This window comes from Somniosus microcephalus, chromosome 2 (assembly GCF_052327205.1).
Source record: "Somniosus microcephalus isolate GS21.2 chromosome 2, FLI_Smic_1.0, whole genome shotgun sequence".
NCBI lineage: Eukaryota > Metazoa > Chordata > Chondrichthyes > Squaliformes > Somniosidae > Somniosus > Somniosus microcephalus.
In genome coordinates this window covers 376366501-376389122 of record NC_140988.1, presented here as the reverse complement: position 1 = coordinate 376389122, position 22622 = coordinate 376366501, and the positions used below count along the sequence as shown (strand labels likewise).

At 50.7% G+C, this 22622-nt stretch overlaps 1 protein-coding gene across 2 annotated transcripts in view; it reads left to right on the top strand.

The window, feature by feature from the left end:
• The first annotated feature begins 3215 nt into the window (after positions 1 to 3215).
• The window catches only part of LOC147123781 (coiled-coil domain-containing protein 166-like), a 68337-nt gene continuing 48930 nt past the window's right edge, over positions 3216 to 22622 (top strand). Inside the window, exons 1-2 of one of the 2 annotated variants that reach the window (XM_085975932.1) lie at positions 3216 to 3392; positions 15027 to 15106. In XM_085975932.1, coding sequence (XP_085832058.1) covers positions 3266 to 3392; positions 15027 to 15106 — 207 coding nt within the window. In that variant the 5' untranslated portion in view covers positions 3216 to 3265. The remainder of the gene's footprint in view (positions 3393 to 15026; positions 15107 to 22622) is intronic. The other variant, XM_085975940.1, reaches the window with a different exon arrangement.

Here is a 22622-nt window from a genome sequence, read left to right as displayed (position 1 = left end):
AAAGGTGAGGACAAGGGGAACCCTATCGTGGTTCCGGGAGGGAGGGGCAGGGGTGAGGGCAGAAGTGCGGGAAATAGAATGGACACGGTCAAGGGCCGTGTCAACCGCTGTAGAGGGGAATCCTCGGTTGAGGAAAAAGGAAGACATGTCAGAAGCACTGGTATGGAAGGTGGCATCGTCAGAGCAGATGCGGCAGAGACGGAGAAACTAGGAGAATGGAATAGAGTCCTTACAGGAGGTGGGGTGGGAGGAAGTGTAGTCCAGGTAGCTGTGGGAGTCAGTGGGCTTGTAGCGAACGTTTGTCAATAACCTATCCCCAGAGATGAAGATGGAGAAGTCGAGGAAGGGAAGGGAAGAGTCGGAGATGGACCATGCGAAGGTGAGGGAAGGGTGGAAATTGGAAGCAAAGTGAATGAAATTATCTAGTTCAGGGCGAGAGCAGGAAACGGCACCAATACAGTCATCAGTGTACCGGAAAAAGAGGTGACGGAGGGGACCTGAGTAGGACTGGAACAAAGAGTGTTCCACATATCCCACAAAAAGGCAGGCATAGCTAGGACCATGCGGGTTCCCATAGCAACACCTTTGATTTGGAGGAAGTGAGTGGAGTCAAAGGAGAAGTTGTTCAATGTGAGAACAACTTCAGCCAGGCGGAGGAGGGTGGTGGTGGATGGGACTGGTTGGGCCTCTGTTCAAGGAAGAAGCGGAGCGCCCTCAGGCCATCCTGGTGGGGGATGGAGGTGTAGAGGGATTGTACGTCCATAGTGAAAAGGAGGCGGTTGGGGCCAGGAAACTGGAAACTGTTAAAGTGATGGGGGGCGTTGGAAGAGTCGCGGATGTAGGTGGGAAGAGATTGGACAAGGGGAGAAAAAATAGAGTCGAGATAGGAAGAGATAAGTTCCGTGGAGCAAGAACAGGCTGAAACGATGGGTCTACCAGGGCAGTCCTGTTTGTGGATCTTGGGAAGGAGGTAGAAGCGGGCTGTGCGGGGTTGGGGAACTATGAGGTTGGCGGCCGTGGAGGGAAGATCTCCAGAGGAGATGAGGCCAGTGACAGTCTTGGAAACGGTGGCTTGATGTTCAGTGGTGGGGTCATGGTCCAGGTGGAGGTAGGAGGAGGAGGAGGAGAGTTGGCGTTCAGCTTCCGCTAGGTAGAGGTCGGTTCGCCAAACAACAACAGCACCACCCTTGTCAGTGGGTTGAATGACAATGTTGGGGTTGGATCTGAGAGAATGGAGTGCTGCAGGTTCAGAGGGAGGTAGGTTGGAGTGAGTGAGGGGAGCAGAGAAATGGAGACGGCCGATGTCACGCTGGCAGTTTGCATTGAAAAGATCTAGAGAGGGTAAGAGGCCAGGGGGAGGGGTCCAGGTGGAATGAGAATTCTGAAAGGGGGAGAAAGGGTCCGCTGTGCGGGGGGAAGACTCCTGGCCAAAGAAGTGGGCACGGAGACGCGGGCGGCGGAAAAAGAGCTCAGCATCGTGCCGAGCTCAAAATTCATTGAGGTGGGGGCGTAAGGGGATGAAGCTCAGGCCTTTGCTAAGGACTGATCGTTCGGGGTCAGAGAGGGGAAGGTCAGAGGGGATAGTGAAAACCCGGCAGGGGGTGAGATTGGGAGAAGGGGGGTCAGAGGAAAGTGAAGGGGAAGAAGGTTCCGGCGGGGCGTTGGTGTCCAAGAGTTGTTGAAGCTTGCGATCCTTGACACCTGAAAGGAAGGAAAAAAGACTGAGGCTGTGTGTGGAATTCCAGATCTATTGGACAGTCTGAAAACTGTCAATGATGTGAGTCCCTCTTGCTGACTTGCTGCAGCTATACAGAGCCCTAGTTAGACCACACCTGGAGTACTGTGCTCAATTCTGGGCACCGCACCTTAGGAGAGATATATTGGCCTTGGAGGGAGTGCAGCGTAGATTTACCAGAATGATACCTAGACTCCAAGGGTTAAGTTACGAGGAGAGATTACACAAACTAGGGTTGTATTCCCTGGAATTTAGAAGATTAAGGGGTGGTTTGATCGAAGTTTTCAAGATATTAAGGGGAACTGATCGGGTAGATAGAGAGAAACTATTTCCGCTGGTTGGGGATTCTAGGACTAGGGGGCAGAGTCTAAAAATTAGAGCCAGACCTTTCAGGAGTGAAGTTCGGAAACACTTCGACACACAAAGGGTGATAGAAGTTTGGAACTCTCTTCCGTAAACGGTAATTGATGCTAGATCAATTGTTAATTTTAAATCTGAGATTGATAGATTTCTGTTAACCAAAGGTATCAAGGGAGGGGCAGCACGGTGGCATAGTGGTTAGCACTGTTGCCTCACAGCGCCAGGGACTCGGGTTCGAATCCGGCCTCGGGTGACTGTCTGTGTGGAGTTTGCACATTCTCCCCGTGTTTGCGTGGGTTTCCTCCGGGTGCTCCGGTTTCCTCCCACAGTCCAAAGATGTGCGGGTTAGGTTGATTGGCTATGATAAATTGACCCTTAATGTTAGGGGGATTAAATACGTGGGGTTACAGGGATAGGGTGGGATATGTGTTGGTGTAGGGGTTACGGGAATCGGGTGGTATATGTGTCGGTGCAGGCTCGATGGGCCGAAATGGCCTCTATCTGCACTGTGGGGTTTCTGTGATTCTGTGATATGGGGCAAAGGCAGGAAGTGGAGAGACGGAGGATTAAGATTCCCTCCACGCTTTTTAAAGATTGAAAGTGACTTGATACGGTTTTTGAATTTTCTTTTTTTAAACAAAAAATATTAAACAATGCTACCACATTATATCAGCCATTGCTCACAATTAACAGCAGCCTGCCCGCCTCTTAAACGGATCCAGGTCTTTAATCTCCAACCCAAGTGGCCTAGGAAGAGCTAGACCTCTTTTTCACAGCCCTCATCATTATCTTCAAATCCCTCCACGATCCATTTGGATGTGTGTCTCTAATGTCACTTGGGCAAACATCAAGCGGGGATGGCGGATTAAGATGCTCTCCGCGCTCTTTAAAGATCGAAAGTGACTTTGAATGATTTTTAATTTTCTGTAAAAAAAAAAATGATTAAACAACACTACCACGTTACACCGTCCATCACCCACAGACTGTGCATTATCCCGTGTATAAGCCACCTGATCCCCTCGATGTGTTTCTGGGATATAGCATGAGGATTGCAATACTCTTTCTCTAATCAGCATGCTTATCTGAGCGCGTCATGTAAAGGTCGCTTTGTAAACTTTCTGTTTAATGCATTTTGATTCTAATCCGGTTTAGCATGAATACTTAGTACAGATGGCGAAAAGGACTGAGAAAAGGCAGAATCAGATCATCACCCTGAATGATCAGAACCACAAGAACCTGGAAAAAATCAGGGAGGAAAAGGAGAAAATATTGGCTGATTTTGAAGCATACAAACAAGGTTTGTTCACATGGAAGCCGCGGACCTTGTCAAGTTAGACCAATCAAACGTGCTCACCCCTCATCCACCGTTCCGGTGTTCTCACCAGCGCCTGTCACACCTCCGCACAAGTAGCTGTTCATAGAAGGAGGCCATTTGGCCCATCGTGCCTGTGCCGGCTCTTTGAAAGAGCAATCCAATTAGTCCCACTCCCCAGATCTTTCCCCATAGCCCTGCAAATATTTATTTTTCAAGTATTTATCGAATTCCCTTTTGAAAGTAACTCTTGTATCTGCTTCCACCGCCCTTTCAGGCAGTGCATTCCAGATCACAACAACTCGCGTAAAAAAATTCTCCTCATCTTCCCTCTGGTTCTTTTGCCAATTATCTTAAAGCTGTGTCCTCTGGTTACCGACCCTCCTGCCACTGGAAACAGTTTCTCCTTACTTGTTCTATCAAAACCCTTCATGATTTTGAACACCTCCATTAAATCTCCCCTTAACCTTCTCTGCTATAAGGAGAACAACCCCAGCTTCTCCAGTCTCTCCACATAACTGAAGTCCCTCATCCCTGGTACCATTCTGGTAAATCTCCTCTGCACCCTCTCCAAGGCCTTGACATCCTTCCTAAAGTGTGGTGCCCAGAACTGGACACAATACTCCAGTGGAAGTGGAAATCTGGAACTCGCTTCCCCAAAAAGCTGTTGAGGCTGGAGGTCAATTGATGGATTTTTGTTGGGTAAGCGTATTAAGGGATATGGAGCTAATGGAGTTAAGATACTGATCAACCCCTGTGCCCCTGCATGTTTTGCGAGTGGTCAGTGCAACCCCTCTCGCATCCCCCAGCCCCAACCCAGTCACCTCTGGTCACCTCGCATCTCCTGCAGCAGGAGCCATTCTCCATCTTTTCTTTCCTCCCCTTCGACTCTCCTCTCCTAAAGACCCCGATTCGTGATTACATCAGATATACGGCACAGAAACAGGCCATTCGGCCCAACCAGTCCATGCCGGCATTTATGCTCCACTCGAGCCTCCTCCCGTCTTTCCTCATCTAACTCTATCAGCGTAACCCTCTATTCCCTTCTCCCTCTTACCCAGCCTCACCTTAAATGCATCTATACTATTCACTTCAACCACTCCCTGTGGTAGCGAGTTCCACATTCTCACCACTCTCTGGGTAAAGAAGTTTCCTCTGAATTCCCTGTTGGATTTCTTGGTGACTATCTTATATTGATGGCCTCTAGTTTTGCTCTTCCCCCACAAGTGGAAACACTCTCTCTGTATCCACTCTGTCAAAACCTTTCATAATTTGAAAGACCTCTATTAGGTCACCCCTCAGCCTTCTCTTTTTGCTCTTTTATGGCCTGATTGACCTGCATCGCTACTTTTAGTGATTTGTGTATTTGTATTCCCAGATCTCTTTGCTCTCCTACTCCATTTAGATTCTTACTTTCTAAGTAATAAGTGACCTCCCTATTTTTCTTACCAAAATGCAATACCTCACATTTATCTGCCAATGATATGCCCATTCTGCAAGTTTATTAATGTCTTCCTGTAATTTGTTGCAGTCCTCCTCAGTATTGATTATCCCCCCCAATTTGGTGTCATCCACAAATTTAGAAATTGTGTTTTTGATTCCAAAGTTGAAATCATTACAAATTGTGAACAACAGTGGTCCCAGCACTGATCCTTGTGGAACACCACTTCCCACCTTCTGCCACTCTGAATAACTGCCCTTTCGCCACATTAACACTCTCAACCTCTCTCTTCAGCAGCACCGACGCACTCGATCTCAAAGCTGTCCTGGTCCACAGTTCCATTTCATCCTTCGGCTCATCCGACGCTTCAACAAAAAACTTTTTTTATTAGTTTCAGATGTCAAGGATCACAAGCTTCAACAAAACTTGGACACCAACGCCCCTCCGGACCCTTCCTCCCCTTCACTCTCCTCTGACCCCATCCCTTCTTCCAATCTCACCCCTTGCCGTGTTTTCACTATCCCTACTGACCTTCCCCTCTCTGACCCCGAACAATCAGTCCTCAGCAAAGGCCTGAGCTTCATCCCCTTACGCCCCCACCTCAATGAATTTCGTGCTGAGCTCTTTTTCCGTTGCCTTCATCTCCGTGCCCACTTCTTTGGCCAGGATTCTTCCCCCCCGCACAGCGGACCCTTTCTCCTGCTTTCAGAATTCTCAGTCTACCTGGACCCCTCCCTCTGGCCTCTTAACCTCTCTAGGCCTTGTCATTGCTAACTGCCGGCGTGACATCGGCCGTCTCCATTTCTCTGCTCCCCTCACTCACTCCAACCTACCTCCCTTTAAACTTGCAGCACTCCGTTCTCTCAGATCCAACCCCAACATTGTCATTAAACCTGCTGACAAGAGTGGTGCTGTTGTTGTTGGCGAACCGACCTCTACCATGCGGAGGCTGAACACCAACTCTCTGACACCTCCTCCTACCTCCCCCTAGACCATGACCCCACTACCGAACATCAAGCAATCGTTTCCAAGACTGTCACTGACCTCATCTCCTCTGGAGATCTTTCCTCCGTGTCCGCCAACCTCATAGCCCCCCAACCCCGCACAGCCCGCTTCTACCTCCTTCCCAAGATCCACAAACAGGACTGCCCTGGTAGACCCATTGTTTCTGCCTGTTCTTGCCCCACAGAACTGATTTCTTCCTATCTCGACTCTATTTTTTCTCCCCTTGTCCAGTCCCTTCCCAGCTGCATTCGCGACTCTTCCGATGCCCTCCGCCACTTTAACAGTTTCCAGTTTCCTGGCCCCAACCGTCTCCTTTTCACTATGGACGTCCAATCCCTCTACACCTCCATCCCCCACCAGGACGGCCTGAGGGCGGGGGGGGACGGGACAGTGGCATCGCAAGCTGAGCTCAACCCTGCCCTCACCCAGCGTCCACACTGCAGCTGGGTGGGGCGGGGGTGTCGCTGGATAGTGAACAGCAGCGGGTACCTTAATTGGTTCTTCCTCCCCCCCCCCCCCCCGACCCCAATCAGACCAGACCATTGATTGAACCTGGGATCTTTGTGGTCCGTATGGTTCAATTCCTGACTACACAGGAATATTCATCCAGTGAGCGTGTTGGTGTGGCTGGTGGATGGAGGGGAGCTTGGTGCTAAGTTTGCCAACCCGCCAGGATTGCCCTGGAGTCTCTAGGAATTAAAAGAAGAAAGACTTGCATTTCTATAGCGCCTTTCCTGACCACCGGCTGTCCCAAAGCACTTTACAGCCAATTAAGTACTTTTTGGATTGTAGTCACTGTTGTAATGTGGGAAACGCGGCAGCCAATTTGCACACAGCAAGCTCCCACAAACAGCAATGTGATCATGACCAGATAATCTGGTTTTTTTTTAGTGATGTCGATTGAGGGATAAATATTGGCCAGGACACCGGAGAGAACTGCCCTGCTCTTCTTCAAAATAGTGCCGCGGGATCTTTTGGCCTAGAAATTCATTGACGCCACTTTTGGGGCGCTAAAGTGGGGCGTCCGCTAAAGTTTGCGGCCGCCGCCAAATCTATGCCACTTCTCCGATATTCATTAGCTTCGTCCTACTAGTTCGGGCGAGCGCTAAAACTGCTGCTGGACGCCTCTGTTTGGGCGCTAAGCCGGAGGTGGTGATCGATAGCGCCGAGGCCGGGCGCAGCGCAGGTGCGGCCATCTCGTGATTGACAGCAGACACCCTGGCGCCGGCCAGCTCTTAAGGGGGAAGGGTCGACTGTGTCTGCTGCCACGCCCTGGATAGTGGAGCCCTCCAGCTAGGCCTGAACACTGCTGCTGGACCCAAATAGCGCCTGAAGACATGGAGAAGGCCCGTGAACGTGCGCAGCGCTTCTCAGAGCGTGATCTGAGTGTGCTGCTTGCTGCTGTGGAGAAGAGGCGCCATGTTTTGTACCCGGACAATGGCAAGAAGGCGACGGTCCGCGTCTACAGGAGAGCCTGGAGGCATGTCGCCACCAAGCTGTCAGCCAACAGCGACGTCCCCAGGACCGGTGCCCAATGCCGCAAAAAGTTAAATGACCTCACACGCATTGTCAGGGTGAGTACCCTTTCCAATGACCTCCTCATCCTTGCATGTGCACCTCACATTATGGGCAAAGGGACCTGAAAGCTCTAATGGCCAGCCTTCATCCAGCAGCTATGGGACAGGCATGAGCATCAATTGCACATTCTGCACTTAACACACTGGCCAAGCTATTCCACCATGGGAGGCAGTGCACACCAGATCATGGCGACACACTGGCCAGGCTATTCCACCATGGGAGGCAGTGCACACCAGATCATGGCGACACACTGGCCAGGCTATTCCACCATGGGAGGCAGTGCACACAAGATCACGGCGACACACTGTACTTAGAGGCCGTCCTTTCTCTTGCAGGCCAAGCTGGCGAATAATCGCAAGAGCCGGACTGCGACCGAGGGAGGCCGACCCCATATCCAGCCACTCACCGACCTGCAACATCGCGTGGAGCGCCTCATGGGCGGCCGGGTGATTGGGCCCGTTGCATGTGGAGATGCCGACCCTGTTCTGGGCAGCAATGGTAAGGACATCACCTTTTGCACCTCTCTCGTCCCACTTGCGCATCAGATCTACATCCTTTGCCACTGTCCGACCAATGCGCTGAATGCCACCACTCATGCATCCCGCACTGACGCCCTCTCCTCACTCTAAAGCTACTCTTGTGCCTTCCTGCTTTCAGATGGTCAAGAGGAGGTCCCTCAACTTGCCAGTGACAGACCCTCCGAGGAGGAGCAGGAGCAGGAGCAAGAGGAAGGCAGCCCATCAGGGGAACCCTCAGCCGCGGCCACCCAGGCCAATGTAGGGGACACGTCTTCCCTGGAGGGCAGTGTGGCGGAAGTGTCGAAGGGGAGGGGAGCTCCTGGGACCTGCGTGCTGCAGAAAGGCGGGAGGGGGGTGGAAGCTCGGCGGCCTTCTCCCCAGAGGGGGGATGCGTCGGAGGGGAGTCCAATTGCTGGGCCCAGCGGCCTCCAGCAACGCAGGAAGGGTCGGCCAGCTCGGCGGCCTTCTCCCCAGAGGGAGAGTCCGGCCTCCAGTCAGGAGATGCTGTTCGCCGAGGAGATGGAATGCCTCGAAGACTTGTCCGCGGACTCGGAGCGCCGGCACACGGAGCTCATGGCGGCAGTGGCACGGTTGCCTGAGTCCATCGATTCCCTCTCTCGGAGTGTGGCCGAGTTCGAGCCCTTAGAGGCCACCAGTCGGGCGGAATACCGGGCAGATCTGTCAGCGACTGGCCAGGTGATCAGTGGTGCCGTCCAGTCACTGGCTGCTCTGCTGCGGTCAGTGAACAGGTCAACACGGGCACTCACTGCTGCCACACTCGCTGTGTCAGCCAGGCATCGCCAGGGCACCCGGCGCGCTGCAGCAGCACAGCGGTCTGTCCCTCGGCAGATTGGTGCGCATGCTGCAGTGCTGGCCCGGGCGAGTGCCAGTGTCTCAGGCGACCAGCGAGCGCCTGCCATCCGCCAGCTTGCCGCCATTCCTCCAGCCGCCACTGCCACTCCCCCAGTGGAGCTGCCAGGAGCTGCTGCAGCGACTGATGCTGGCCAGCCACAGCTGCAGCAATCAACAGCCGCCCGCTCGACGGCCAGACCTCGACTAGGCCGACCCCCAAGGGCATCTGCCGTCACGACATGTGCCCCTCAGGAGCCTGCCCCCAGCCTTGCAGCAGCCAATGGCCTTACTTTGAGGCGGAGCAGCAGGGCGGGCAGGGGCCACCCAAAGATGGCCAAGGCATCGCCCTAGCGGGCCAAATAGTCGAATGTGTGGCCATTTGTGTTTGTTTCTTGAGGCCGAGAATTGGATGTTTGTTTTTTGAAGGCCGATGATGTGATGTTTGTTTTTGACGAAGGCCGAGAATGACGGCCATTTTAGTTGCCCTATTTTGTTAATCCTCTCCAGGTTGTGGGAGCGAGTAATGCGTTTGAGTGTTTTTTGGGGGTTTCGTCTGTTTTTGGTTTTCATGTGGGAAGGGCCCAGAGTTTGTACAATAAAGCATTTTATTTATTCACATTGTCCATGTTTGATCTTTGAAGTGTTTGTTGCCTTAACCGGCTGAGGGCTTGCGGAGCGGCTGCAATCATGTTCTATCATTGGCACAAGCCATTCCCTGACAGGGGGCCTAGAAGTGACGTTCAATAAGCCGCCGACGGGCGGCCCTTGGACCTTGTGCGTCCCTCCTGGGCTGGTACTCCTCGTCCTCGTCGTCCTCATGCTCCTCCTGCTCCTCCTCCTGAGGTGGTGGTCCAACGTGAGGTGGCAGTGCCTGAGTCCTGCGGATAGCCAGGTTGTGCAGCATGCAGCAAACGACGACGAATTGGGAGACTCGATCCTGCGAATACTGGAGGGCTCCCCCGGAGCGATCGAGACAGCGGAACCGTTGCTTGAGCACGCCGATTGTTTGTTCTATGAGGTTCCTCGTCGCTTGATGGCTCTCGTTGTATGCCTCTTCAGCAGGGGTCGTGGGCGCGCGGAGCGGGGTCATGAGCCAGGTACACAAAGGATAGCCTTTGTCCCCAATAAGCCATCCTCTTGGGGGAGGCTGTGCCTGGAACATGTCAGCCACAGTTGTCTGTTGCAGGATAAAGGCATCGTGGCTGCTGCCTGGAAAGCGGGCATTGACAGCTAGGATGCGCTGCCTGTGGTCACACACCAGCTGTACATTGAGGGAATGGTAGCCCTTCCGGTTGCGGTACTCCTCGGCATGCTCAAGAGGTGCCCGCAAAGCCACATGCGTGCAGTCAATGGCGCCCTGCACCATGGGGAAGCCCGCTATTCTTGCAAACCCCACTGCACGCTGCTGCTGCTTGTCCAGGGTCATGGGGAAGGAGATGAATTGATGTCTCCTTCTGAAAAGGGCTTCGGTCACCTGGCGGATGCAGCAATGCACGGCGAACTGGGAGATGTTAGCGATGTCCCCAGTAGCGGATTGGAAGGAGCCGGAGGCATAGAAGTTGAGAGTCACCTTCACTGCCACCGACAGAGACGTCCTGCGCATCAGCTGTGGCTGCAGATCTCTCTGAAGCAGCCGGCAGATGTCTGCAACCACCTCCCTTCGGAATCGCAGCCTCCTAACACACATCGCGGCAGACATGGTCAGATAGGAGGTCTGCTGGCGGTATACCCTGCGTGGGTAAAGCCTCAGTTGGCGACGCCTGTTGCCCCCTCTGCGTCTAGCCAGGGCTGCCACTCTCTCACGGCGTCTGTAAGCCCTTCTGGCATAAGGCTGAAATTCAGCGTTGCCACCCAATGCAGCTCCCATTATATGCTGGCAAACACTGAGCTCTGAATGAAGGCAAAGATAATTGGTAAGCTCTGGCCTGAGCCAAAAATACCTGTCCAAGTGTTGGTCCAAACCAGTAAACTCTCCTCCTTGGCCTCTGTCCAAAAAACCGTTGCACAAGAGTGAATGCTGCAAAATGGCTGGCCGTTATACTGCTGGGTAAGTGCCCTTTAATTTGCGCTCCCCGCGGCCCGGCCGGCCTGTGTACCGTTCCACTTCACAGTCGCTCGGGCCGCCCGGCGCACAATGGGCCGGCGCGAGTGAAGTTCCGGTTTGGGGCGCACAAAGGGCGTTGCACTATTAAATGACGTCATGATCTGCGCGTGCAGCAGGGCGCGCGCTAAGACTTTGCGCCGGCGCTAAATGTGTCCTGAAGTTGGGGAGAGGCGCAGATCGCGCTGCGCCCGGGCGATAAGCGCCTAGCGCTCGAGATCTACTCCTCCTAAGGCGCTAACGGCTGGCGCGCCCAACTGAATTTCTAGGCCTTTATGTTCACCTGAGAGGGCAGGTGGGGCCTCGGTTTAACGTCTCATCTGAAAGGCGGCACCTCTGACAGTGCAGCACTCCCTCAGCACTGCACTGGAGTGTCAGCCTGGATTTTTGTGCCCAAGTCTCTGGAGTGGGACTTGAACCCACAACCTTCTGACTCAGAGGCGAGAGTGCTACCCACTTTTTTAAAATTATATTCTTTATTGAACATTAAGAACACTTACAATGGAATGATCATTCCATTGTATCATACAAATCAATTCCGCCACTCTGCACAGCCATTCCTCCACCACATATTAACATCAAAACCTGTAGTTTAATTTGTCTCCCGCAACATATATTAATTGATAGTATTTTACAATCAATTTTTAAACTACAATCTTTAAATTCCTTTCTGAATAAAACATCCACAGAGCCTTATAATGATCTTTTAGCTTATATTTAAAATACTCTTTTAGATTGATTCTCCTCCCCTTAAAAAACAGAGCATTCCTTCTTTGCACAATCACGAATCTAGCCAAACTGAACATTAAATTAATTGCCGCTCCACCCATCTCAAAATTGAGTCCCACGGGATTCCCATTCTTGCTCTTCGGTCCCCACCCAGCAAAAAAACCTCACACAACTGTTGAACATAGTACTTAAAATCGTTTAACTGTGGACATAACACCAGTAAATGGGACAGAGCCTCATCCCGTGTCCCACACACTAGGCAAGTTGCCCCCTCCACTCGTCCAATCTTACACAAGACCGTCATGGTAAAATTCCAGTTATGAGCCAATTTGAAATCCAGTTCAATCCACTCTGGACATTTAAAATTCGCCCACACTCCCTTCCAAATCCTGTTGAAGTCCAGCTGTGGGTATATACTCTGCCAAAACTCCTGACCAGCAGGTGTCTTGAATCTCCATTCTCTAAATACCTCATAGAAATCTCGAGTATTACAGTTGTCAAATTGGACCAACTCTCCCCCTTTCTCCAGCAGTAAGCTTGGAAAAGCGGGACGCATTTTACTTCCTTTGGAGATTTCTGCATTTATTTCTTCCATCCAATCCTGTGGCATTGCCCTCACAATCTTCTCATACATGATCCCTATTGCTTTTTCCTCTACCTCCTGATCCTCCTCCCACACCATGTCCCTCACTATCGCTTCCAGCAACCAACCTGGAATTACCTCGTATAATACATCTTTCACAGATATAATACCAGCTTTTATAAAAGCTTGATTAAATAAAACCTCTCCTTCGATGTTGACCCACCTGTTCAAAAATAAGGGCTGTTCTAAAAATTCCTCAGCCCCCTTGGGCGTAAACTGCACACTTTTTAAAAATTGGGCCCAAGTCTCCACAACCCCCTTATAAAACCTAGGGAGCAGTTTAATCGATTTCAAAAACATATTATTGTATTCCATATACAATATCCCCTGCCCTCCTATCCCACTTCATTTAAAAAAATGCTCAAAACAACTCTTCCAAAAACTTGTATTTGACTTCTGACGAAATCTCCTCACCCATTTGATTCTAAAGGATTTTTTCTTCAAATCAATATCTGGGAAATTGAGTCCTCCCTGATTTCTCCGTCCAATAATGGTATTGTAAGCCACCACGACTGGTTTCCCTTCCCATAAAAACCTCACAGAAGCCTCTCGGATGGACTTTTCAGCCCACTCAGGAATATCCTCCACCTTCAATAAGTGCCTTAGCAGGAGAGCGGACACCACTGTCACTCTTTCTTGCACTTTCAACCACCTTCTTTCCCATCTTCCCAAAATCTTTAATTTTCATAACCTTTGGTTCCCAATTTAATCGATCCACTTGATCCCTGTCTTTCTTGCACCCCATATGCACCCCCAGAACTTCCAAAACCTCCACCACCTTAAAGGGACTTTCCTCCAACCATTCCCCCCTACCCCTTCCTGCAACTAGGCATTGGGATTTACTATAATTCACTCTGGCTCCTAAAGCTCTACAATATTCCTCCACTACGTCCATAGCTTTCCTCACTGACTCCCCATTTCTCAATGTTAAGGTTGTGTCATCTGCATATTGGTGTATCACCAACACCAGCCCAGAACTGGGAACCGCAATCCCAACTACACCTTGTTTCATTTGCATCATGTAACCTAATGGTTCTGCTACCAATGTGTACAGCAATGGGGACAGGGGACAACCCTGTCTCACTGACCTCTGTATCGGAAAATACTTGGATAAAAAACCATTACATTTAACACAGCTAAATATGTTAGAATAAAAAATCCTTATCCACTCATGAAATTTTCCCCGAAACCAAATGCTTCCAAAACCTTCAATAAAAACTCATGAGACCTCCTATCAAAGGCTTTCTCTTGAGCTACCTTTAATACATATGCCTCCCTCCCACTCTCTTCCATGAGCTCTATCGCATCTCGGATTGAGACCACAGAGTCTGCGATGACCCAGCCCATGACTCCATAGGACTGAGAGGACAAAACTATCTGCGGCAACACCTCCTTCATACGATTTGCCATAACCCTCGCTAAGGTCTTATAATCCACATTTAATAATGTGATGGGCCTCCAATTCTTCAGATCCCGTCTATCCCCTTTATTTTTATAAGCTAAGCTTATGACACCTCTCCTCATAGATGGGGCCAGGCTTCCCTCAATTTTAATTTCCTTAAAAACTTCTAAGAGCAATGGACTTAAAATCTCGAAAAATTCTTTATAAAATTCTGCACTTAGTCCATCGGACCTTGGGCTTTCCCCCGCCCCCCCCCCCCCCCTTCATTCCACTTATTGCTACTTTTATTTCTGCTAATCCTACTTCTTTGTCACACATGCTTCTCTCATCCTCCTTTAAACCATCTTCAATAGAAGATAGGAGCAGGAGTAGGCCATTCGGCCTCTCGAGCCTGTTCCGCCATTTAATGAGATCATGGCTGATCATCCAAATTCAGTACCCTGTCCCTACTTTCTCCCCATATCCCTTGATCCCTTTAGCCTTAAGAAATATATCTAACTCCTTCTTGAATATTAAAAGCACTAACCTTCTCCATCGCCAAATTGGAAATGTCTTCTTTTGTATATAACTCTTGATAAAAGCTGCTAGCCGCCTCTAAAATCTCCCCACTTTCATGAATGATCTTCTCCCCAACCTTCAACTCTTCAATTAACGATAATCTCTGTCGCAGCTTCTCTTGCTCTAGAAAATATCTAGTGCATCTTTCGCTCTCCAGTGCATCTTTAGCCTTTGCACAGAGAATGGCCCCCTTGCATTTTTCAGCTTGCAATAATTCCCACTCTTCCTTTAGCACCCGGAACTTAGTCTCCGCTCCCTTATCCCCTCCGTCAACTGCTTTACAGACATCCGTAAACCTTCTGTTTATATTCTCTTCTCGATGCCGGTTAGCTGCCGCTCTCTTTTTCCCATAATGTACCGAAAAAACTTTTACCTCATATTTGAAATTGTCCCACCAAACTCTTCTTTCTTTCAAGAACAAAGGTTCCTTCCGAGCATTCTTTATTATATTTAAAATCCCTTCTTTATAAGCAATTTCTTTCAGGTATTGATTGTTTAAAATCCACACCCCTGAACCGATATTAACTCTGCTGTTCCTAATTCTAAGAACCAAAGCCGAGTGGTCACTAAAAAATACTTTTTTATAATAAACCTCCATCACCTCAGAACTTAACCCTTCCCGCATTAACACAAAATCTGTATTACTTTGGCACAAAGACACAACATAAATTTTTTTAACTTAAGTGTCATTTATTAATGTTTATAATATTGGTGCTAATTGAGCCCAGTCACAAAGCTGGGTTCGAAATCCCCGTCTATCTGATGGATTCTTTTTTTCTCTGCTTTATTCAGAACTGGAAAGGGCGCAAATAGTAAAAGAAATGGAGCTGGTTCAGATTAATAAGGAGATCGAGGATCTGGGGGAATATAAAGTAAGCGAGCCTCTCGCCTGAGTGAGTGGAGCAGGGCAGTATTTTTTTTAGGCGACCTAATTGTAGCACGGTTTGGTAGTGCAGCGGTAATCTTACCTGACTCATAATCCAGAGAACGTGAGTGCAGTTTTAAAAATAAAAAGCTGGGATCAGTAAAAGTGACCATGAAGCTGTCGGATTGTCGTTAAAAACCCAACTGGTTCACGAATGTCCCTCTAGGGAAGGGAAACCTGCCGTCCTTACCCGGTCTGGGGCCCATGTGTGACTCCAGGCCCCCACCGACATGGTGGACTTATAACTGCTCTCTGAAATGGCCCAACAAGACGCTCAGTTGTCTCAAACTGCTATCAGGGCAACGAGTACCGGCCTTTGCCAGCGGCACACACATCCCGAGAATGATTTGTTAAAAAAAGTCTTTGAAGTCATGAATGGGAACTGAACACATGTGGAACGAAGGCAGATGCCAGAAATCTGAAACTAAGTCAGAAAATGGTGGAAACAGTCAGCAGGTCAGGCAGCATATGTGGAGAGAGCAGACAACTTAACGTTTCAAGTGTGGACAGATAAACAGCATTTAAAAAGGAACAGAGGGAGGGAAGGGGAGGGGAGGGATGGGGAGGAGAGGATAGGGGGAGGGATGGGGAGATGAGAAGAGAGATGGGGAGGGAAAAAACACAAACACACAGGGAAAGAAACAGAAAGGCTTGTGTGGAGCTTCAGTGGAAACAGGAGATAGAAACATAGAAACATAGAAGATAGGAGCAGGAGTAGGCCATTCGGCCCCTTCGAGCCTGCTCCGCCATTCAATGAGATCATGGCTGATCATCCAAGTTCAGTACCCTGTCCCTGCCTTCTCCCCATATCCCTTGATCCCTTTAGCCTTAAGAAATATATCCAATTCTTTTTTGAATATATTTAATGAACTGGCCTCCACTGCCCTCTGTGGCAGAGAATTCCACAGGTTCACCACTCTCTGGGTGAAGAAATTCCTCCTCATTTCAGTCCTAAATGGCTTACCCCTTATCCTTAGACTATGACCCCTGGTTCTGGACTCCCCGGCCATCAGAAACATCCTTCCTGCATCTAGTCTGTCCAGGCCTGACAGAATTTTATAGGTTTCGATGAGATCCCCTCTCAATCTTCTAAACTCCAGCGAGTATAAGCCCAATCGACCCAATCTCTCCTCATACGTCATTCCTGCCATCCCAGGTATCAGCCTGGTGAATCTTCGCTGCACTCCTTCCATGGCAAGAACGTCCTTCCTCAGGTAAGGTGACCAAAACTGCACACAATACTCAAGGTGCGGTCTCACCAAGGCCCTGTACAACTGTAGCAAGACATCCTTGTTCCTGTACTCGAACCCTCTTGCTACAAAGGCCAACATACCATTTGCGTTCTTAACTGCCTGCTGCACCTGCATGCTTACCTTCAGCGACTGGTGCACAAGAACACCCAGGTCTCTTTGCACTTCCCCTTCTCCCAATCTATTGCCATTCAAATAATAATCTGCCTTCCTGTTTTTGCCACCAAAGTGGATAACCTCACATTTATCCACATTATAGTGCATTTGCCATGTTTCTGCCCAATCACCCAACCTGTCCAAATCGTACTGGAGTTTCACGACATCCTCCTCACAGCATACCCTCCCACCCACCTTTGTGTCATCTGCAGATTTGGAGATATTACATCCAATTTCCTCGTCCAGATCATTAATATATATTGTGAACAGCTGGGGTCCTAGGACCGATCCTTGCGGTACCCCACTAGTCACTGCCTGCCACTCGGAAAACGACCCGTTTATTCCAACTCTTTGCTTTCTGTCCGCCAACCAGTTCTCTATCCAAGTCAATACCTTGCCCCCAATCCCATGTGCCTTAATTTTGCACGCTAATCTCTTATGCGGGACCTTATCAAAAGCCTTCTGAAAGTCCAAATACACCACAACCACTGGTTCTCCCTTATCTATTTTACCAGTTACATCCTCAAAAAATTCCAGTAGATTAGTCAAGCATGATTTACCTTTTGTAAATCCATGTTGACTTTGTCCGATCCTGTCACTGCTTTCCAAGTGCTCTGCTATTACATCTTTTATAATGGACTCTAGCATTTTCCCCACTGCCGATGTCAGGCTTGCCGGTCTATAATTCCCCGTTTTCTCTCTACCACCTTTTTTGAATAGTGGGGTAACATTAGCTATCCTCCAATCCATGGGTACTGTTCCAGAGTCTATCGAGTTCTGAAAGATGACCAGCAATGCATCTACTATTTCTAGGGCCACTTCCTTAAGTACCCTGGGATGTAGATTATCAGGCCCTGGGGATTTATCGGCCTTCAGTCCCATCAATTTTCCTAACACCATTTCCCTACAAATACTGATTTCTTTCAGTTCCACCCTTTCATCAGACCCTATGTTGAGAACATAAGAATTCTGAGCAGGAGTAGGCCATACAGCCCCTCGAGCCTGCTCTGCCATTCAATGAGATCATGGCTGATCTTCGACCTCAATTCCACTTTCCCCACCCGATCTCCATATCCCTTGATTCCCCTAGAGTCCAAAAATCGATCGATCTCAGCCTTGAATATACTCAATGACTGAGCATCCACAGCCCTCTGGGGCAGAGAATTCCAAAGATTCACAACCCTCTGAGTGAAGAAATATCTCCTAATCTCAGTCTTAAATGGCTGACCCCTTATCCTGAGACTGTGCCCCCCAGTTCTAGACTCTCCAGCCAGGGGAATCAAACTCTCAGCATCTAAAACAAAAGCAAAATACTGCGGATGCTGGAAAATTGAAAATTAGTTCTGACGAAGGGTCATCGACCTGAAACGTTGTCTCTGTTTCTCTCTCCACAGATGCTGCCTGACCTGCTGAGTATTTCCAGCATTTTCTGTTTGTCTCTCAGCATCTACCCCGTCAATCCCCCACAGAATCGTATGTTTCAATGAGATCACCTCTCATTCTTCTAAACTCCAGAGAGTGTAGGGTGGAGAGAGGCAGTGGGAGGGGTGGGGAGAGGCAGTGATAGGGGTGGGGAGGGGCAGTGAGAGGGGTGGAGAGAGGCAGTGAGAGGGGTGGGGAGTGACAGTGAGGGGGGTGGAGAGGGGCAGTGAGGGGGGTGGGGAGGGGCAGTGAGAGGGGTGGAGAGGGGTGGAGAGGGGCAGTGAGGGGTGGGGAGGGGCAGTGAGGGGGTGGAGAGGGGCAGTGAGGGGGTGGAGAGGGGCAGTGAGAGGGGTGGAGAGGGGCAGTGAGGGGGTGGAGAGGGGCAGTGAGAGGGGTGGAGAGGGGCAGTGAGGGGTGGGGAGGGGCAGTGAGGGGGTGGAGAGGGGCAGTGAGAGGGGGTGGAGAGGGGTGGAGAGGGGCAGTGAGGGGGGTGGAGAGAGGCAGTGAGGGGTGGAGAGGGGCAGTGAGGGGGTGGAGAGGGGCAGACATCCAGAAAACGAGGAACTACGCCTTACTTATTGTCAGACACTAACACAATACAGAAACACACTCAGAACCAAAAAAGAGCAATATATTAAGAATACACTCAGCTCCATGGAGGAATCCATAGATTCCAATTGTTTCTGGGAAAACTTGAAAACACTACACAAAAAACAACATGACGATTTGGCCATTCAAAATGGGGACACATGGGTAAACCACTTTGAAAAATTATACCAGAAAAACACACTAAGACCAGAGCAACACCAAATATGCAAAAAACTGGAAAAGCTAGAAATGGCCATAAAAGATAACCAAAACCCGCTGGACGCCATAATAACAGAAAAAGAACTTCTTGAAAAACTCAAGGACCTGCGACCAGGAAAAGCCTGCGGGACAGACGGCATACTAAACGAGATGATTAAACACACAGACAACAAAATGAAACTGGCTATCCTAAAACTCTTCAACTTGGTTCTGAGTGTCGGTTATTTCCCTGATATCTGGAACAAAGGACTCATAACGCCCATATACAAAAGTGGGGACAAAATCGACCCAAACAACTATCGAGGCATCTGTGTAAACAGTAACCTGGGGAAGGTATTCTGTAGCATCATAAACAAAAGACTTATAAACTTCCTTGAGGAGCACAATGTCTTGAGTAAAAGCCAATTGGATTCCTGCCAAACTATAGAACATCCGATCATATCTTCACCCTACAGACCCTAATTGACAACACGTTCACCATAACAAAAGCAAAATCTACGCATGCTTTGTAGATTTCCAGAAGGCTTTCGACTCCATCTGGCATGACGGTTTATTCCTGAAACTTATCGAAAGTGGGGTAGGAGGGAAAACATATGATGTAATTAAATCAATGTATACAAACAACAAATGTGCAGTTAAAATTGGAGACAAACAAACAAAATACTTCCACAGGGGCGGGGGGTGACGCAGGGCTCGCCAATCTCACCGACACTCTTTAATATTTACATAAATGGATTGGCAAAACTACTTGAACAATCTACAGCACCCGGCCTCACCCTATATGAATCCAAGGTTAAATTCCTCCTCTATGCAGACGACCTGGTTCTGCTGTCACCTACTAAAGAGGGGCTACAGCAAAACCTGGACCTGCTGGAGTCGTACTGCCAGACTTGGGCCCTGACAATAAATCCCCAAAAAAACCAAAGTCCTTGTGTTCCAGCAAAGATCCAAACATCAGGGACCCAAAATAAATTTCACAGTAGGAACAACCAAAATTGAACAAACCACTAACTACACATACTTGGGCTTAAAATCAGTTCTACGGGAAACTTCAAACTGGCTGTGAATGAACTGAAAAGAGAAAGCAAGAAGGGCTTTCTATGCCATCAAAAAATCAATCCAAATAGAAATCCCAATTAGCATTTGGCTCAAAATTTTCAAATCAGTAATTGAACCAATTCCACTCTATGGCAGTGAGGTATGGGGACCGCTACTCAACAAGAATTTGCAAAATGGGACAAACACCCAATTGAGATCCTACATGCAGAATTCTGTAAAAGTATCCTCTCCGGACTCAAAGGAAAACAGTAAACAATGCATGCAGGGCGGAACTAGGCCAATATCCATTAATAATCACTATCCAAAAAAGAGCCACCAAATTTTGGAATCACCTACAAATGAGCAATCCCCAATGCTATCACTACGACGCCCTGAAATGCCAAGAGCTGACCATAAAGAAGAATACCCTCAGTCAACTAGTCCTGGGACTCAGTGAAGTAACTACTAACAATACTAACAATAACCAGCCCAGGGACAGTGACAGGGTAACACAAAGAATTCGACCCAACACAATCGTCGCTAAGCAAAAGGAAAAATATCTGACATATTGGGCAGAAACAACAAAAACCCAAAGCAAACTCAATTGCTACTTGGCCCTAAACAGACAATACAACATAGCTGATTACCTGACCATGGTAAAGGATAACAAACTGAGAAGAACCTTGACAAGGTACAGACTTAGCGAACATAGCCTAGCGATCGAAAAAGGCAGACACAGGCAGACCAGGCTGCCAAGAGAGGACAGGATATGCTCGCACTGCAGTCAGGGAGTGGTGGAGACAGAGATGCACTTCCTCACAGCTTGTGGAAAATATCAGGGCATCAGGGAGAATTTCTACCAAAAATTCTCACAAATATGCCCTGATTTCAGAAATCTGAATGACAACCAAAAACTCCCATTCTACTGGGAGAGGAGAGAAGCTGTGTAACACTGGCGGCACGCTATGTTACAGCTTGCCATGAACAGAGAGCCAACCAGTAAACTAAGAAAAGAATATATATAAACAATGCGAATGTATATTTATACACTCAGGGATATACCTGTTTATTACACTGTATGATAGAACTGCGTTTATGTGGTAAACCATAAATGTATTTTTGATGCTTTGGCAACATAAGATGTAACTTATCATGCCAATAAAGCGATTTGAATTGTGAATTGTGAATTGGGTGGAGAGGCAGTGAGAGGGGTGGAGAGGGGCAGTGAGGGGGTGGAGAGGGGCAGTGAGGGGTGTGGAGAGGGCAGTGAGAGGGGGTGGGGAGTGACAGTGAGGGGGTGGAGAGGGGCAGTGAGGGGGTGGAGAGGGGCAGTGAGGGGGTGGAGAGGGGCAGGGAGGGGGTGGAGAGGGGCAGTGAGAGGGGTGGGGAGTGACAGTGAGGGGGGTGGAGAGGGGCAGTGAGAGGGGTGGAGAGGGGCAGTGAGGGGGTGGAGAGGGGCAGTGAGGGGGGTGGGGAGGGGCAGTGAGGGGGGTGGAGAGGGGCAGTGAGAGGGGTGGAGAGGGGTGGAGAGGGGCAGTGAGGGGGGTGGAGGACCGGCAGTGAGAGGGGTGGAGAGGGGCAGTGAGGGGTGGAGAGGGGCAGTGAGGGGGGGTGGAGAGGGGGCAGTGAGGGGGGTGGAGAGGGGCAGTGAGAGGGGGTGGGGAGTGACAGAGAGGGGTGGTGAGGGCAGTGAGAGCGGTGGGGAGGGGCAGTGAGGGGGGTGGGGAGGGGGCAGTGAGGGGGGTGGGGGAGGGGCAGTGAGAGGGGGTGGGGAGGGGCAGTGATGGGTGGGGAGGGGCAGTGAGGGGGGTGGGGAGGGCAGTGAGGGGGGTGCGGAGGGGCAGTGAGGGGGTGGGGAGGGAGGCAGTGAGGGGTGGGGAGGGGCAGTGGGAGGTGGGGAGGGGCAGTGAGAGGTGGGGAGGGGCAGTGAGGGGGTGGAGAGGGGCAGTGAGGGGGGTGGAGAGGGGCAGTGAGGAGGGGTGGGGAGGGACAATGAGAGGGGTGGGGAGGGGCAGTGAGGGGGTGGAGAGGGGCAGTGAGGGGTGGGGAGGGGCAGTGAGGGGTGGGGAGGGGCAGTGAGGGGGGGGGGGGGAGGGGGGGGGGGAGAGGGGCAGTGAGAGGGGTGGGGAGGGGCAGTGAGGGGGGGTGGGGGAGAGGCAGTGAGAGGGGGTGGGGAGGGGCATGAGTGAGGGGGTGGGGAGGGGCAGTGAGGGGGGTGGGGAGGGGCAGTGAGGGGTGGGGAGGGGCAGGTGAGGGGTGGGGAGGGGCAGTGAGGGGGGGGTGGGGGAGAGGGCAGTGAGAGGGGGTGGGGAGGGGCAGTGAGGTGGGGAGGGGCAGTGAGGGGGTGGGAGGGGCAGTGAGAGGGGTGGGGAGGGGCAGTGAGGGGTGGGGAGGGCAGTGAGGGGGTTGGGAGGGCAGTGAGTGGGGTGGGGAGGGGCAGTGAGAGGGGTGGGGAGGGGCAGTGAGAGGGGTGGGGAGGGGCAGTGAGGGGGGTGGGAGGGGCAGTGAGGGGGGGTGGGGAGGGGCAGTGAGGGGGGTGGGGCAGGGGCAGTGAGAGGGGTGGGGAGGGGCAGTGAGGGGGTGGGAGGGGCAGTGAGGGGGGTGGGGAGGGGCAGTGAGGGGGGTGGGGAGGGGCAGTGAGAGGGGGGTGGGGGAGGGGGGCAGTGAGGAGAGGTGGGAGGGGCAGTGAGAGCGGTGGGGCAGGGGCAGTGAGGGGGGTGGGGAGGGAGTGGAGGGGGGCTGTGGGGAGGGTGGGGAGGGGGCAGTGAGGGGGTGGGGAGGGGGCAGTGA